We start from the raw sequence: 17,919 nt of genomic DNA on the forward strand, positions 1-17,919 counted from the left end.
CCCTTAGGCTTTCCAGTTATATGGGCCAATCAGTTCCTTCTGCCCAAGTCAAATATCCTTTGCGTTTCCGGTAAATACTGACCCAAAAAGTCCTAACCGATAACACGTCCCCTCAGTGGGTGGTGGGCATCTCTACCCCCTCAGTAATCCAGGGCAGGAGCAGAAGCTAGATCCTCCCCTCCTCCTTCTCCCTCATCCCTCACATCCAACTCGTGACCAAAGTCTGAACCCTGAATATCACTCGGATCTGTCTCCTAACTTTCCACCCTCGTCCAGGCCACTGTGACTTTGCTGGCTTGGGGGCTCTGGGGGATTTTTGTTTTTTAGATTTCATTTCTTTTTTTTTTTTTAAGATTTTATTTATTTATTTGTCATAGAGAGAGAAGCGAGAGCAAGCACAGGCAGACAGAGTGGCAGGCAGAGGCAGAGGGAGAAGCAGGCTCCCCACCAAGCAGGGAGCCCGATGTGGGACTCGATCCCAGGACGCTGGGATCATGACCTGAGCCGAAGGCAGCTACTTAACCAACTGAGCCACCCAGGCGTCCCTAGATTTCATTTCTTTATTATTCTTTAGAGTACAAGCAGGGGGAGCAGCAGAGGGAGAGGGAGAAGGAGACATCCCACTGAGCAGGGAGCCTGACACAGGGCTTGCTCTCAGGACCCTAGGATCATGACCCAAGCTGAAGGCAGACCCTGAACCTACTGAGCCACTCAGGTGCCCTGACTTTGCCGGGTTTTGATCACAGCCTCCCTGCTGTCCAGCCTGCTCCCACCTACCAACTTCCCTCCCAGTCCCCTAAGATCTAGATCTTACCATGTCACCTCACAGCTTGAAACCTTCTAGATACCTCCCTACCCCAGGGTAAATGCCACTCCTCTCCAGCCGCCACCCCTCTGGTCTCATCTCCCTCCATACCCTGCTTGTAGGCACCCCCAGCCTCACACCTCCTGCACCTTTGTCCAGAATATCCTTCTTCCCACCCCCACCGCCCGCCCTGTGAGTGCCCTTTCAGTACACCACCTTCTCTACGACACTCTCTGCTCTTAGCTCTGCTGATGCTGGACATGACTGACGATCTATGTTAACCTCAGTTCTGTGAGCAGCGCTCTTTCCTGGACTATGAGCTCCTCGAGGGCAAGGGCTCTGTGGCGTTCACCGTTCACCTCCTCCCCCTCCCAGACCAGTCACTCGGTCAATACCCATGGAGAAGATGAATAAGTGAAGGGTTCCCAGGAACAAGGTGGGTGGTTCTAACCTCTCCTCGGGATGGTTGGGTTCACAGGGAGAAAAATAACATCACATGGCAATTACAGTGTAGAAAATCTTTTTATCTATGGACAAGCATATGACCTGTTTGATCCTCATAAAGACACTGCTGCCCCCATTTTATAGATGAAGAGACGGAGGCTCGGGATGGTTTACCATCTAGAATTCAGGGCACACACTCACAAAATCCGCTCTCATTTCAAAGCACCTCTGGTTAAGGCTGGGCTAGGATTAGACCCCAGAACACCAGTTGAAGGAAGTGGTGCTCTGGCCCACACTGGCCACTGGGGGGCAGCCAAGTGCCGGCATGAGCGTCACTGTGCCCCACCCCCCCACCCCCCACTTCCTACCCTCCCTTGGAAGGATTTGGCTCTGGGTGTCTGAAGAGGAGTAGCCACCACTGAAGAAAGGCTAGGGAAGAGGGGGCCATGGCCGGTGATGCTCTTTCAGGATCAGCTAGAATCAGTTCAAACTGGAGGGAGGGTGGGAGCAGGATACCACCAATGTCAAGAATCTAGAGCTGAAACACAGACTGTAAATAGGACACTTGCATTACCAGCGTATTTAATAACAAGCCACGCGAAGTGATAGGGCATTGCTGGGGCACCAAGATCTCCAAATGGATGACACTGACCCACGGCCCTCAGTAGGGACAGGTCACTGACCTGTCAGACCACAGGAGCCAGGTATCAGAGATGGGAAAGGGGCGGCACGTGTGTTGTTGGAGGCCAGCCAGTAAGGGGCGTAGCCAGCATCAGCTGCACTGAGCATCCAAGGGCGTTTGTCCACTCCGGCACCCCGGACATGCAGTGGTGGCTCAGGGCGCTCCTTCTTCCCTAGAGCGCTGACCCCCCCAGCCCCACACCCACAGTGCGGTGCGGTGCCGTGTGGCAGGAGGCAGAATGGAGCAAAGGAGAGGCGGGGCTGAGCGCAAGGATCCCGGGTAGACGCCTCACCACAAGCCAGCTTTCTCCTGGTCTTGTCTGCACCACTCAAGGATCAAAGGCAGCAGGTCCCCCGGTGCTGTAGGAGAGCGGCAGAACTCTGGGAGATACACCACAGGAGGCTCAAGAATCTGTAACAGAGAGGCACCCCCCATCTTTGCTGAAGAATGAACTGGACCAGCCCCCGACAGCCCTTTCCAGCTCACAGTGAAACTCACGAGCCACAGGAAAGTTAAGGCAAAATCACCCATTTGTGGCCCCAGCCTTTCCCTCAGAGACAGTGCAGGATAAGGGAGCCTGCTGGGGGTCCAGACACCCTAGACTTACTCCGCTCAGACCACACCCACTGCCTCATCTGTCACTCCAAGCCACAGTCTGAGAGTCGGGAAGACAATAGCACTCCTTCCCCAACTTTCTAAATCTTCTTCCTCCCCATTCAATCTGACAGCCTTGGCCAGGGTCAGAGTTCCATAGTAAAGATCCCAGTATCTTCCCCCAAGAACATCGAGGTCCCCCGCACAGGCCAGAGCCTGGCTCTCCAAGCACTGAGTTGAAGGGACAGCAAAAGCAGGAAGTTGAATAAAGAAAGCCTTTGCCTATCCCTTCAGTCCCCCCACTCCAGCAGACACAGGATGCTAGGGGCACTGCCCTTCCTCTATCAGATCTCTCTACACCCCTCCACCACCCAGACTCAAGTCCATACGCCAGTCCGGAAGTCATCACCCTCACCTCTGCTCCATCTGCCCCCTCCCCTTGGAGTGTCTTCCGCAGAGGCACACTCCCACTGACCCTCTGAGCTCACGCCCACCCTCAGGCTTAGGCCAGAAAGCTGAGCCCAGCTGGCTGGGGGACAGCTGCCAGCAGCTGGAAGGCTGTGCCCAGCAACAGAAGGCTATCTAACAAGGCCGCTGGGGAAGAAGGGTCAGGAGGAAGGCGGTAACCTGGGGGTTTGGAGTTTTGGTCCCAGATACCATAGGCCAAATAAGGGAGTGTGTGTGAAGGTTCATTCTTTCAGAGAGAGGTCATGTTTTGCATCAGCATCTCCAAGAGTGGTGGGAAATCAGGGACAGAGCAAGAGGAATGACCCAAGGAGGAACCTCCACGCACAGGGACACCCCCCACCCTGAACTCAGAATCAGAAGCCTCAGGCTTCAGTTCCCGCTCTGTCATTCACTGGACCCTGTCACTTTCTTGTCTCTGAGTGTCCCCATTTGCAAAATGAAGTGTTCGGAGTGGATTCGGAAATTCCTCTATCCCGGGCCGCAGAAGAGCACAGGGTGAGGAAGGGTAGAAAAACAGCAGAATGTTATCAGGCAAGGGGGCAAAGGGACCTGGATACAACAAAAAGAGAGCATTCTCACCCCCTCATCTGGCATGCTGCAAAGGGAGGTGGCCCGGGTTCCCCAGGTCAAGCCCGCTTCCCTGATGCCAGGGCCAGTCACACACACACAGCCCTCAATTCCCTGGCCAGACCTTTCTCCCAGGGGTGGCAGTGGCGTCCCTGAAGTGAGGAGTCCACAGCTCAGCAAGGCCGGTGTGGCACAACTACCCGGGATTAGCGCTAAATCCTGGGCTGCTCCATGCACGGATCACGCGTTGTCAGCTTCTCAAATGCTCAGCCACGGTTCGCTCACGCCATCACCCAGCCTCCCTTGACGTGCCCCGACTTCCTTCTCAGGCAGAAGCTAGGACTCTGCCTCTGCGCTTGGCAAGCAACAGGTCAGAGGAACCCCCAAAGAAGAGCCCCACAGAAACCTCCCAGGAGCCCAGAGGTGCATCACGGAGCAGAGAAGAGAGACAGGGAAGGCTTCCCCGTCCATGGCTCCACCCAAGATGGCCTTGGCCTGGAGTTACCTTGTCTTGAGGCCACCCAGGCCCTTCCCTCCAGATGGTTCTTGTCCTTGGAGAGACAGAGACAGGGAGCCAGACAGAGCCAGAGGATTCACAGCTGGGAATCCTCAGCCCCAGCTTCCTCCAGCAGTGCACTCATGGGGCCCCCGGCTGTCAGGAACCTCACCACCTTCCCCACTCACGAGGCAAAGCTCAGTGCTCTGGGCCACACCTGGCCCCCCACAGACACACCGGAACAGGGTCTGGGGGAGGGGAGACCCCACCTCCCCTCCCCATCCCCTAGAGTCATCCTGGCCCCTGGCTCTGCCATAAAACAGGACCCACACTCCCATCTCTGCCTCCAAAGGGAGGCCACAGAGAGGAATCTTACTCAGATCCCCTTCTAGGGACAAGACTTCAGGAAGGAGAGGAGGTGGAAGCAGGAGCCAAAGGTCTGGATCGTCACTCTTTCTGGGGCAGTGTGTCTCCTTTAGCCCCCCAGTGGTGTGGGCTGGAGGTGGGCCTTAGCTCCAAGTGGTGCTGGGGCAAATCGGAGGCTGGATACATACAGGGAGGGGCTCCAAAGCACACTGCGGCCCCTCCAGAGCCCTTCTCCCAACCGCCCTGCCTCCCCCTCACACCTGGTGACCCTTACACCTGGTAACCATCGTTCTAAAAAAAAGGACACAGGGCACTGCTGTGGGAGAGACACAGAGGGTGGCAGCCTCTTCCCTCAGGTCCCAGCACACCCAGGGTAGCCGCAGGGCCCACCCGGTGGACATGCAAAAAGCCCAACCCAAGTCGCTGAAGAGCTGTCCCCCACCGCTCTCACCTGAGCGGGCGCCAGCCTCGGGGGAAGGACATGGTGCCCCCCGCTCCGCAGCCCCCCGTTGGGTGCCCAGTCCTGGGCCGCCTGGAGGCCGAGACCCTGGAGCGCACGGGAGCCTAGGAGTCGTCCTCGCCTCCGCTGGCACTGCTGGGCTCGGCCTCGCGGGACGCGCGCCGCTCGCGGACCAGCATCGCCATCAGGCCCTGGGCGCGGAGGAGGAGGCCACCGCCCAGGAACAGGACCCCGCAGAGCACGAGCAGCGACAGCACTCCCAGCACCGCCGCCTGCACGACGCGCGGCCCCTCGGGGGGCTCCAGCGGCTCCCCGGACTGGTTGCAGCAAGAGCTCAGCCAGGTGGCGGGGGGCGAAGCGCCCGCTTGGGAGCTGTTCATGCTGTGGCGCCGCCAGCTGCCCAGATGTGCGCGGAAGGGCCAGATGTGCGGGAGCGCGAGCAGGAGAGCGGGCGGGCGGGCCTGGGCTGCATGGGGGAGGTGCCCGAGGGGCGGATCCCAAGCTCCGTTTGCTCCCACCCTGCGCACAGAGCTCCTCCGGCCCCTGGGGTATTTCTTCCTGTCTCAAAGGCCTCCACACAAGGCGTGGGAATCCAGCCCATACACCCATCCAGTCAAATCCAGAGTACGGTCCCGAAGGCTTTCCTTCTCCCATGGCAAAGGAACTCAAGAGATAGCACCTCCCTTCGAACTGAAAAAATCTTCCAGACCCCACCCCAGGTGCTGTGGGGTGCTGCCCCACTAAGCAGGATACAAGACCAGCAAGCATTCCTGGGCTGTCCCTGAGCCAAAGCTCAATACTGCAGGTGGCCCAGGTGCCCATTAGAACAGGAGGCAAATGAGCACCCTCCAAGACCTGAGGGGCACAGATGCTTACTCCTCCATCATCCCTTCTGGGAACCTCTTGGAGTTGGACAAGCAGGCCGGTGCCTCCTGGGTCCCAGAGCAAGGAGAGATGCAGGGTAGAACTTCAAGTCCTACCCTCATTCCTTTGTTCAGGCCCCAGAGGTCAAGTTACCTAATGATGAGTGAGCAAAGTCCAGTCACCAGGGCTCCTCTTCCGACCCCTGAGTACAACAGTCCCCTACCTCTGGGAAATCATAACGCCAGAAAAGAATGGAAAGGTTACTGTCCTATTCCCCCAAGGGGAGCTCAGTGCCAGCGGGGTGTCCCATGGCCAACCTGGGCTTGTGCATGGAGCAGAGACGGGCTGAGTAAAGGAGAAAGTCTCAAAAAGCTGGGATGGAGGGAAGACCCTCCTGCTCAGATCTCCCAGAAGACAGCAACCTTGAGCTCTCTTTTTAAAAAAAAACTAAGTCACGGCCAGCAAACAACTCTGTCAACCAACCAGCCACTCAGAAAGGATTAGCTGATGGCCGGCTAGGAAGAAAAGATCCCCAGACTCCAGCAGGCCAGGTAGGGATTAGACACCATCAAGGACCTGCTAGGAAACGGCCTTCCCCATCTCCCAGGCCTTGAGAACCTCCTGAGTTCTCCCAATGCCCCAGAGATCAAGGGCAACACTTCACTATCACAGGGCCAAGGTGCCTGGAATGGGAGACACGTGCCAACACTTCCTGGCCACACGGCCACCTACCTGCTCCAGGACCTCGCGCAAGACCCCACCACCCCGCACTCCATTTAGCCTGGTACAACTGCCCACATATAACCCAGAAGTATTACAAAAGAGGGAATAAATCCTTAAGAAGTATATAAGGAGTTCACAGTTTGAGCATCCTGTTGTAGAAATGAGTGTGTTAACAAAGCAATGTCCTAACAACCGGCAAGGCCCAGCCCAGTCTGGAAGAAGTGTCATCAGACACTATCTCAAGTTGGCCAATCTCTCTCCAGAGAAGGAAACCCCCAAACTAACTGAGCTTTCTGGTACACGTGGGGACCTGTATGTGCACTGTGAAGACACAGAGGATACTCTTTGAGAATCACTGTGAAGCCAGTCCAGATAACATAAAAGCCAGGATATCACAGCTTCCTCAGGGAGAAGAAACAGCAGTCATATCCAAAAGCAACAGCTCCTCCTCTGTGTCATCATTCACAGGACTGACCACACTGACAACCGAGTGGTGAACACCTGCTTATGTGAACCCACAACAAAGTACCAACTGGTCAATTTTAATCTATCCCCCACCCTGTTCCCTTCATGTTGGAATAATGCCCTCAATGCACAACTGAATCTGCACAGGTCAGAGAGTGGTGACATTTCAGGGCAGGACACAGGCCCAGGGAGAGATGGCTCAACCCAAACACATTCTCAATTTTATTCACCATCCCAACGATGGCTCTTCCATACATTTGAGAAAGGGGGACCCCCACAGGGGTGCAGAAAGACAATGAAGGCCAGACTTGACCATGAGCAAAGGTTAAAGGGATGACCAAGGACTGGCAACCACATAACTAGGAAGCCAGAGGTGGCCATTCCAAGTCTCACCAAGGAGCCTAAGCAGGCTCCAGAGCCCCAAAGGCCCCACAGTACGATCCCTGGAAGCCAAGGTCTGTAAGCCATCCAGGAGAGCCTGTGGCTCCAGTAAGGCCTAGAGGGCAAGGGTGTCTTTGATGAGCCTGCGCATGGTGGTGGTGACCGAGGTGCCCAGGGCATCAGTGATCTGGAAGGAGATCTTGTATAGGTAGGGCTGCACATCCCGCAAGCCCGTGTCGAACACATTGTCCACCTCCGACTGCGTGGGCATCTTAGGCAGGTACTCGTGCCGGTTCATGACCTCCACAATGTTGATGACCTTCTCACAGAGCTTCTCGCCCACCTTCTCCCGGCAGATCTGCCGCTCCTGCTCTGTGGCCAGGGCGACCACATGCACCTTCACTGTCCACACTTCCCAGGGGATGCACTCATCCGAGAAAGGCCAGCGTGACTTCTTCTTCTGGTAGAACTCCAGGGACATCTGCCCCAGCCCATCACCTCCAGAGTTGCGCAGCGCATCCTGGGCAAGGAAGAGGGTAACAGATGAGAAGGCCAAGTCACCCTGTGAGTGCCTGCTTCCTTCGCCCCAGGGAACTAGGCTCTCCTAGCTTTACTAGTCCTTCAGGGAAGGTAGGGAATGAGACGCACAGGGGGCTAAGGATTTGTGTGAAGTGACACAGCAAACTGCTGGAACAGACACAAGTGTTCCTAGCAAACCAACAAGATCTGTCTCTAAAGAAAAGCAGAAGAGGGAATTAAAGCCCAATGATCCTTAACTAGAAAAAAGGACACCAAGAGGGGCACCTGGGTGGCTCAGTAGGGTGAGCATCTGCCTTTGGGATTGAGTTCTGGGGGAGGGGGTTTGCCAGGGAGTGTGTGTGTGGGGGGTGTCCCTGCTCAGTGGGGAGTCAGTGTCTCCCTCTGCCCCTCCCCCCGCTTCTCTCTCTAATAAATAAATAAAATCTTTAAAAAAAGAAAAAGGAGGGGCGCCTGGGTGGCTCAGTGGGTTAAAGCCTCTGCCGTCGGCTCAGGTCATGATCCCAGGGTCCTGGGATCGAGCCCCACATCAGGCTCTCTGCTCCACAGGGAGCCTGCTTCCTCCTCTCTCCCTACTTGTGATCTCTGTCAAATAAATAAATAAAATATTTTAAAAAAAAAAAAAAAGAAAGAAAAGAAAAAGGAAACCAAGAAACAGAAGGGGGAAGGAAAGACCAGAGCTGGCTTCTTCCCCTTCTCTGAGAAGCAAATGAGACCATCTCGTCCAAGAATTCTGCCTAGCCCCTACCTCCAGTGGGTGTGGTGGCCCCACACTCATCCTCCTAGAGCAGCTGGGAGCCTGAAGCACCCTTCCATCTGAGTTAACACCAACTCGGCGAGTAAGGGTGCTTCCCTCAAGTCCTGAACTGTCCTTCAGGAGATAATTCTCTCCTTTGTGGACAGAGCAAGGTCACGGGTCATGATGGCTAACACTTCTACAAAGCTCACAGTAAAGCCAGGCTGGTTCAGGCACTTGACATATTTGACTCATTTAATCCTCATAGTGCATATGCCTCTGAGGCAAGTACGATCATCCTTCCCGTTTTACATCCAGGGAAGCTGAAGGCCGGGGAAGTCCCGTCACCTGCCCAAGGTCACACACCTGCTGGGTGGTACAGCCTGGCCCCTGAATCCATGCTCTTAACCATTATATGCTACGTGCTTCTCATAGGCGTCTATAGCCAGACTTAGGACAGACGGCTGACTACCACAGCCTCCCTTGAAGACGGACTGGGAAACTCTAAAGAATTTACCCTGTCTGCTCTCAGAGGGACAGGGGAGTGCAGTGAGGGGGAACACTGTGGCCTGGGGGAGGGGCCACGTCCTGCCATGAGCACCTGGTCCCCAGCACCGTGTAGGGGCTCTCCAAATGTTTGTGGAATGGAAGTCAGACAGACGGCCCTCCTCCTCTCACCTCAGAGATGGCACCTTAAAAAAAATTCCCCCTTACTTGAAAATTCAAAATAGCCACTCACGGAAACAGTGAAACACTATCGCCCTGAATGAACACAAATTCCCACTGCCCGAGGTGAGCAACGTCAGCAGCCTGGTGTGTCCCTGCCACCTTCCTCCAGGCCCACACAGGCACGCACAAACCTCGGCCACACTGCCCAAAGGGATGCTCCGCTGGATGGTGAGCGCCCGAGCCCAGAGAGCCTCCCTCTCGAGGAATTCCCCAAAGGAAAGGATTTCATGAAAGGGCAGGTGGAAGCCGAGAGGAGTCCATAGGAAGGGAGAGCTTAAGAGTCAGAGATGAGCTCCAGCCTGGGGTAGGGGGGTGGGCAATGGGCACCCGAGGGAACCCGAGGGCTGTCTGCTCTCCCTCCCTGGGGGGTTCTCACCAGCCTCTTCCCCTGCCCTGTCCAGAGCCCTCCGCCCCGCAAGGAGCACATCTGTTCCTCAGAACATGGAAAAACCCAACAGGAACACTCGTGAAGGGAAGGCCAGTCCAAGAGCAAGCCGGGGGGAGGGGGGAGACATTTGTGGTGCGCCTGCCACCCGCCGTGCCACACCCCTACCTTGAATTCCCCGACAACCTTGCGCAGGGCACGGTCCAGCTCCTCTGAGGAGACCCGAACGTAGGTGAAGTCGATGAAGTCACAGTCCACATCCTGGGTGCCCACGGTGCCGATGGAGTAGGTGCCCTCCTTCTTGTAGTGGAACTTGCCGGTGCTTCGATGCAGGAGCACCGTGTGCAGCACGGCCAGCATGGCCTCCTCCACCTGCCGCCCCTCCACTGACACCTCCAGCACCTCTGAGCGACAGTTCATCCTGCAGCCAGGAGCCCGCACCCGCGGGCAGGACAAGAACGAAAACAGGAGCCGGGGGGGCTTCACCCCAGCCAGGGGCCACCCTGCAAGAGCAGCCAGGTCAGAGCACGGACACGTGACCCATCTGCTTCCCCCCTGGCCACACCGCCTCTGCCTCCGTGGCCCTTCTTGTCATTCTGATGGCACATACTGCCAAGGAAGGCTCTCAGGATCAGAAAGGGAGAGAGCTTTCAAGTTACAATCCAAATACCGGCCAGGACTTGACCTCAGGACGGCGTCAAGCGCCATGTCCCGCAAAGGCTCGTCGCCCTTGTCCACCACCAGCCACTGAAGGCGTGCACGGCCCCTGCCCCCGAGAGGCCACAGGACTGGAGGAGAGAGACGCAGGTGAAGGCTATCTGACTGGCCAGGATACGAGGCGGGAGTAAAAGCAAAGGAAGGTAGGAGTCTGACTTCCTAGGACCTTGAATGGCCAGGTTAAGGCCCTCGGACCCTGTGCTGAGGGCAGGGAAGAGCCAATGCATCATGGTGCCAAGATCAGATCTGTGCAGCAGAAAGTGAACTGGATGAAAGGTGAAGGATGGCTCTTAACTATCTTGTGGCCAAAACCTGCTCTGAGCTATCAATAAAAACGATGAAGGCTGGGGGGTGCCTGAGGGGCTCAGTGGGTTAGGCCTCCGCCTTCAGCTCAGGTCATAATCTCAGGGTCCTGCGATCGAGTCCCACATCGGGCTCTCTGCTCAGGGGAAAGCCTGCTTCTCCCTCTGCCTCTGTTCGTCCCCATCGCTTGTGCACTGCCGTTCTCTCAAATAAATAAATAAATCTCTTTTTAAAAAAATGAAGACTGAGCTCTGGCACCTAACAGACACACACACTTCAAATCTCCCCTCATGCCAGGGCCATCAACAAACTCTGGGGTAAAAACTTTCACATTTAAGGCAAAAAGGCTGGGCAAGAAGTCCAGTTAGAGGCCACAACAGCAGGGACAGTTACAGAGGCAGCACAATGGGATGTGGAGGAGTAAAGTGCTAAGTGTGGGGATTTTCACATCCAACAGTCCTGGGTTGAACCCCAGCTCTACTACATCTTGTTCTGTGATTGCAAGCAAATCACTTAACCTCTCTGAGTGTGTTTTATCTGTAAATTTGGATTTTTGTGATCAAGAATGATCAAATAAAATAAATTAAAAAATCAAATAAAAAAATCAAGTAAATAAAAAAAAAATTTAATTAAAAAATCAAATAAAATGATCAAATAAAATTTACAGTCACTGGTTTTATCCACTCTTCTACAGTAGAAGAAATCTACTGAGGTCTTCTACGGTAGAAGAGTGGATAAAACCAGTGACTCTAAAGCCAGACAGTCTGGCTGCAACCCCAGCTCTACCACTTGCTCACTGGGTGACCCTGGGCAAGCTACTTAACTCCTATGTGCCTCAGTTTCCTGAATCTATATAAAGGGGATCTATAAAAGCTACCCTGAAAGGACTGTCCCAGGGAGTGGATGAGTTAGCATCTATAAAGCACTTAAAGCAGTATCTGGCAAGTAGTAAACAGTAAGTACCAGCCACTATCACTCACAATGGTATCATTGTTGCTGAGAGAGAACACAGGCTATGACACAGCACTGGTGGACCGGGTGCGAAAGAAAGAACATACCTGAGGACCAGACCTTGTAAGTAACTGAATATGAGCCCCAAAGGAGAAGAACAGTCACATTTCTTGCTGAGCATTCAGCTTACAAACCTGCCCTGACGGAGAACTTACCACCTCTCCCAGCAAACCATTCTATCTTTGGACAGCTCTACTCAGGTATTCCTTCTCCAGAAGGAATCTGCCACTTAGTGCTTCAAACCCCTGGTCACAGTTTGTATATCAGAAGCCACATAGAATAAGTCTCCCTTTTCCACTTATGTGCCTTTCTGATATCTGGAGACAACTCTTACCCCTCACCCCTACATCACATCTTCTCTGGCAGCTCTCCTCTAAGCGTATTTCAGTCTGTCTCAATCCCCATTAAACAGCAGTGCTCAGCAGTGAACACAGGGCAGTCTGTGGACAGCTCAGAGATCAAGCTGGCTCTGCCTCTCACTCGGCTACCAGCGAGGGTCTACCTGACCTAGCAGTCATCCCTTCATAGGTATTATCCTGTCTTGGCTCTCCCCGAGACTGACAGTTCCTTGAAGGCAGGGACTAGACCCTACTGGAAATTCCATGCCTGGAACCTAGTACAAAGTGACTGCTCAGATCACCCTGATCAGAAGCCTCCAGGTCCTTCCAAGGGTTGCTGGATCAGTTTCTCCTACATCAGGAGGAGTCAAGCTCTGTCGCTCATTTCTGCTCTCTACAGTATAATTCCCTTCAACAGCTTCCCATCTAGAGGCTCCCAGCTCTGTCCCAGCTCCCCCTTCTTCCACCACTTCCCCCACAGGGGTCTCCCACAAACGTTCACCCAGGCCACTTCTTTCTTTGGCCCCACGCCCAGGATCTTCCTAGGAAAAAGCTGTTCTTGGTGGCACTCCTTCACAAAGTCGGTACTGACCAACCCCAGCCTCCTTCCCAGAGCAAGCCACATCTTGTCTGTGATGAACTTTTTGTCCCCTTCCCCTCACCCCTGCCTCCTGTGGGCGGGGAGTCTTCTCGAGCAGAGCCTGGGAAATCTCATACCCTCTAATTCCCCCCACCCCAAACGCCTCAAGGCCCAGGTCTGCAGAGCACAGCGTCAGCTTGGAGCCCAGGGCATCCCCATGCCCACTTACGCGTATAGGTTTGAGCGCAGGTCCTTCAGGTTCGGACCATGCCCTTGCTCCTCCTCGCGCGCAAATGCGCCTCGACGTCCGCGCCGGCGACTGAGCCCCAAAGAGACTAAAAGCCAAAACAGAAAGCTCAACGTCAAGACACTCTGGCGGGCCCCAGAAAGGACCTTCCACCCGGGTCCCGTGTCTCCCACCGCCACCACCCGCGACCCGCCGAAGTCCGAGGTTCAGGGAAGAAGCTGCCTCCCGAGGTCCCGGGAGGTGCGCGGGGTGGAGGGGGGGCGGGGCGGGCCCTCCCCGCGCTCAGCCTGGCCGCACTCGGGAGTTCCAGGCGCGCCGTCCCTCCCGCCGGCCCGGGGAATGCCCGCGCTTACACAGGGGAAGGGGACAGACGGTTAGTCGAAACGGTCCCCCACCAACCCAAGCCTGCGTCCCAGACCCGACGGACAGCGAAACCGCGTTCCCGAGGCCGCCCGACCACCGCGGCAGGAGGCGGTGCCGGCGGCGGAAGTCCGGGCCTCCGCCCCCCGCCAGCCGGGCAGGTCCACCGGCTCCATGGGCCTCTGGCGGGGGTGCGAACACGCCCGGCCGGGCCCGACATCAGCGCAGCCGCCCCCATACCTTACAGCCACGCCAGCGGACACAGAGGGCCACAAACTGCTCCGTGAAAACGTGCTTATTTTTGTCTTGATCACTTCTCGCATTTTTTTTGATTCGATAGTAAAAAGTATCTCCCTCGTTTGGACGAGTCCATTCAGCCCACCACCGAGAGTGTTGTTGTGTTTCGGCTGGAACCACGCACTTCCGCCATAGAGATGGATTGGAAGGAGAGGCCAATGGGCTCTGTGCTGCCTCCCTAGACGGAGAGGAGTCATCGGCGATGAACCAGCCTCTGGGTCGCATGTCTGCTCCCCAACTCGGGGCGCAGAGACCTGGACGTTCCCCCAAGATGAAGGGAACGCCATCTGGAGACGTGGCCTGGAGATGAATCCGGGCTGGTGCGCTGCGTGATGCTGGATGGATGGCTGAATTAGCTTGTCCAGAGTGCGTAGTAGAATCCCTGGTCCCTCGATGCTGGAGAAAGGGGCTTAAACTTACCGTGTTATCTTCATACAGGAGCGCTACTTGGTGCTTGACCATGACCGATCTGGTGACAGCTCTTGTAAAGCTCATAATTCTGCCATTGCCCCCTGGGTGAGCCTCTTGACGTCACTCCTTCTTTCTGACTTTCTCCTCTATAAATGGGGTGCTGTTGTGAGGATCACAAGAGATAATTCATATGAAAGATCTTTGTGGAATGTAAAGTGTTATACGAATGAGTACATTTTTAGTGCTCTGTAACTTCCAGGAGAATGTTTGGTTTTCCGTGTAGATCGTGAGCCTAGGGTAGGCAGAGGTCTGTCCGTTTTTGTTCATGCCCACAGAGCCTGGGATGCACCAACAGAGACTCACTGGCCTGAGTTGTTTACTTGAGGATTAAGATGCTCATTTTCCTAACACACTCTCTCAAAATAATAATATAATATTTATTGAGTGAAATGTAGAGAGCATGATTCTAAGTGCTTTATGTGTGTTAATTTAAGCTTCACGATGATCAATACTAGAAGGCAGATAAAGACAGTGTGGCTGGGAGAGGTTAAGTAACTTGTCCAAGGTCACCCAGTAAGTAGCAAGCCTGGGGTTCAAATGCAGGATTCCATACCTCTACAGAAGTTCTCTTTCTGGTTTCTCCATGCACTACCATTCTCCAATACACCCCACTCAAAGCCTTCTCTCTAGTGGGAAGATGTTCTGATGAGTAGTGTTTGCTAGTTTTCTACAATGGCTGATTTGAAACTATGGGACATCCCTGAATGCAGAGCCCAAAATGAATGAAGGATTACATTTTGATCATCGGTAGTTCAATGGGCTCACCCGCACTGGTACCAGCGGGCTCCAGCACATCCTTTAGGACTGCCCTCTCCCACCAGCTTTTCTTTCTTTCTTGTTTTTTTTTTTTTAAGATTTTATTTGTTTAGTTATTTACTAATTATTTATTTATTAATTTGTGATTGATTGATTAATAAACAAAATAAATTCATTTATTTATTAAAAATTTTAGAGAAATGGGTGGGAGACTATGAAGGGAGGGTGGGGGAGGGATAGGGGAGAAGAAGAGGGAATCTCAAGCCAACTTGGCACTGAGCACCCGGCTTAGTCACGTGATGCTCTGATTTCCCCACCTGAGCCGAAATCAAGAGTCTGGATGCTTTAACTAACTGAGCCACCCAGGCGCCATCCCACCAGTTTTTCTCAACCCCGACACTACTCCTTTTCTGGCTGACATTCCCCTCCTCATCAGTTCCTTATTCCCTCACCCTTCTCTCCATAGCTGGGCCCTGGTGCAGGCTTGGTCCCTCTGGTTTGTCTCTGTCCCAGGTGCAGCCACCTGTCCCCTGGCAGCATCAGAGTACCCCCAGGGCTTCAGGAAGGAGAAAGCCACCTGCCTTATAGACCAACATATTCTGGAGCGGGGACTTAACCAGGAGGAATCAGCATAAAATATTGAGAGTGTCTGAGGAGCCAGAAGAGGGAGACTGAAGGAAGTAGAACCAGCCCTGGATGGGTGGGGGGATCAGAGCCTAACTCCCAGAGACTGCCAGTCAGGGAAGGGAGTGGCTGATCTCTCCTTTACCCCTGACACCCTTCATCTCAGGGACCTTCGAGACCACAAGCCTGACATCATCATCACTACTACCCATCACTGAGCCTTATTAGGCACAATGCCAGCACTTCGAATGCACTATTGTGTTGATTTCTCTAACTACCTTTGAAGGTAAATGAAATTTTCCCCCCACTTTACAGATAATGAAACTGAGGCTCAGTGATATGTAATAATTACTTTGATAGCTAATTTTATGTGTCAACTTGCCTGTGCCTCAGAGTACCCAAACATTTGATCAAATGTTTAATCAAATATTCAAACATTTGATCAAATATTCTGGGTGTGTCTGGGAGAGTGTTTTTCTGAACGAGATTAACATTTGAATTGGGTAGACTTGAGTAAAGGGGACTACTTCCTCCCCTAATGAGGGTGGGCCCCATCCAATCAGTTGAAGACCCAAAGAGAATAAAAGCTCTGACCCTGCCATGAAAAAGGAGAACTCCTGACTGCTTTCAAGCTGGAACATTGGGTTCTTTTCCTGCTTTCAGACTTGAACTGAAACACCTACTCTTCCTGGGTCTCCCGCTCGCTGGCATTTGGAACTATATCCCAGCTTTTCTGAGTCTCCCACTTGCTGACTACAGATCTTGGGACTTATCAGACCTCCATAACCACATGAGCCAATTCCTCATAACAAATCTCTTTCTATAGCTACACATCCTATTAGTTCCGTTTCCCTGGAGAACCCTGACTAATACACTTGCCAAGGCCACACGCTCCTCTGTCCTCATTCCACCCACTGCTGTCCCTCCTCCAAAACTCACCCTGTCCCTGGAGCCCTTCCCGCCCGTGGCTGAAGCTGAGCCCCCTCACCTTGTCTCTGGCCAGATGCTGGCCAGTCCTTGCCTCCTCTTACCTCCCTAAATCCTTACAGGGCCGTTCCCACTGCACCTCAGACCTTGGGTCCTACAGCCACATGGGTGGTCCTGTCAGGGAGGGAGGGTTCAAAAAGCGAGACTGTGTGGGGCCGCATGGGTGGCTCAGTGGGTTAAAGCCTCTGCCTTCGGCTCAGGTCATGATCTCAGGGTCCTGGGATCAAGCCCCACATCAGCCTCTCTGCTCAGTGGGGAGCCTGCTTCCCCCCACCCCTGCCTGCCTCTCTGTCTACTTACGATCTCTCTTTCTCTCTGTGTGTGTCAAATAAATAAATAAAATCTTTTTAAAAAAAAAAAGTTAGACTGTGTGGAATGAATTACCCCACCCTATGACCCTCTCTTGATGATCAAGATGTAATCTTTTTTATTGTTTTTAGAGATTTTTTTTTAATTTTTTATTTTTTATAAACATATATTTTTATCCCCAGGGGTGCAGGTCTGTGAATTGCCAGGTTTACACACTTCACAGCACTCACCAAAGCACATACCCTCCTAGAGATTTTATTTTTAAATAAAAATACAAGTACCAGGCACAGAGGGGCTTGAAACTCCTGCTCACGACCCTGAGTTCCCAGGAAGAGTCTCAGGCAGCGCTCTGAGCCACCCAGGCGCCCTAGAGATTTTATTTTTAAATAAAAATACAACCAACACGGGGCTTGAACTCACGACCCTGAGTTCAAGAGTCTCACGCTCTACCAACTGAGCTAGCCAGGCACCCCTTCAATCATTTATTCATCTACTTATTCATTCATTCATGCCAGACATATGTAGCTGTCCACATGCCACGCCCATGTCATATCAAGGGGGACAGTGTGGCCCTCTGGAAGCTCAAATTCTTTTTTTTTTTTTTAAAGATTTTATTTATTTATTTGACAGAGAGAGATCACAAGTAGATGGAGAGGCAGGCAGAGAGAGAGAGGAGGAAGCAGGCTCCCTGCTGAGCAGAGAGCCCGATGCGGGACTCGATCCCAGGACCCTGAGATCATGACCTGAGCCGAAGGCAGCGGCTTAACCCACTGAGCCACACAGGCGCCCTGGAAGCTCAAATTCTTGCAAAGGAAATGGACCAGGGGCTCCTCCTGGACTGGAGAACGCAAGAGCTGGTATGAAAGAAAAGGCAGCAGGCTTTCCAGGGCTGGGGATGGAGGCTACTGCTGTCAGTCTTGACTGGGGCCTGTGGGAGAGGAAGTGATACATTGAAGGTGGGCAGTGACGGGACACTGGGAGAAAAGTGGGACAGCTGCAGAAAGCACAGGACAGCGAGGTGAGGGATGGGCCAGAAGAGGTGAGTGGTTCCAGAAAGAAGTGGAGTTTCCAGGAATTATTCAGGGAGGGGGTTCCTGGAGAAGGGGAAAGAAAAAGGCTTGGGGGAAAGGTCTCCTTGAGAGCCTCTCAAGGCTTGAGAGTGTGGAAACTGAGGCTTGTGGCGCGGGAGAGGCAAAGACGGAGAGAGCAGACTTCTC

The 17,919-nt window shown here is 53.7% G+C and overlaps 2 protein-coding genes across 4 annotated transcripts; both read right to left on the reverse strand.

Moving 5' to 3' along the window:
* Positions 1 to 651: 651 nt before the first annotated feature.
* On the reverse strand, positions 652 to 5,367 carry SMIM41 (small integral membrane protein 41). Of its 2 annotated transcripts, XM_013046889.2 has the most exons (3): positions 4,874 to 5,367; positions 2,224 to 2,342; positions 652 to 1,799 (listed from the first exon to the last, which is right to left on the reverse strand). In XM_013046889.2, exon 1 carries the CDS (start codon positions 5,260 to 5,262, stop codon positions 4,987 to 4,989), a length of 276 nt encoding a protein of 91 aa, XP_012902343.2. In that variant the 5' UTR covers positions 5,263 to 5,367; the 3' UTR covers positions 652 to 1,799; positions 2,224 to 2,342; positions 4,874 to 4,986. The 2 variants fall into 2 exon arrangements, with proteins under 2 accessions (XP_012902343.2, XP_012902345.2); XM_013046891.2 differs by lacking the exon at positions 652 to 1,799 and having other exon boundaries at positions 1,815 to 2,342.
* A 1,766-nt stretch (positions 5,368 to 7,133) lies between these two features.
* ATG101 (autophagy related 101) lies at positions 7,134 to 13,517 on the reverse strand. Of its 2 annotated transcripts, none has more exons than XM_045073264.1 (4): positions 13,499 to 13,517; positions 12,881 to 12,986; positions 9,871 to 10,205; positions 7,134 to 7,835 (listed from the first exon to the last, which is right to left on the reverse strand). In XM_045073264.1, exons 3-4 carry the CDS (start codon positions 10,120 to 10,122, stop codon positions 7,431 to 7,433), a joined length of 657 nt encoding a protein of 218 aa, XP_044929199.1. In that variant the 5' UTR covers positions 10,123 to 10,205; positions 12,881 to 12,986; positions 13,499 to 13,517; the 3' UTR covers positions 7,134 to 7,430. The 2 variants fall into 2 exon arrangements, with proteins under 2 accessions (XP_044929199.1, XP_004774757.1); XM_004774700.3 differs by lacking the exon at positions 13,499 to 13,517 and adding an exon at positions 13,252 to 13,407.
* Between the last annotated feature and the right edge of the window lie 4,402 nt (positions 13,518 to 17,919).

This window comes from Mustela putorius, unplaced genomic scaffold (genome assembly GCF_011764305.1).
Source record: "Mustela putorius furo isolate JIRA1106 unplaced genomic scaffold, ASM1176430v1.1 tig00537227_pilon_pilon_pilon, whole genome shotgun sequence".
NCBI classification, from domain to species: domain Eukaryota; kingdom Metazoa; phylum Chordata; class Mammalia; order Carnivora; family Mustelidae; genus Mustela; species Mustela putorius.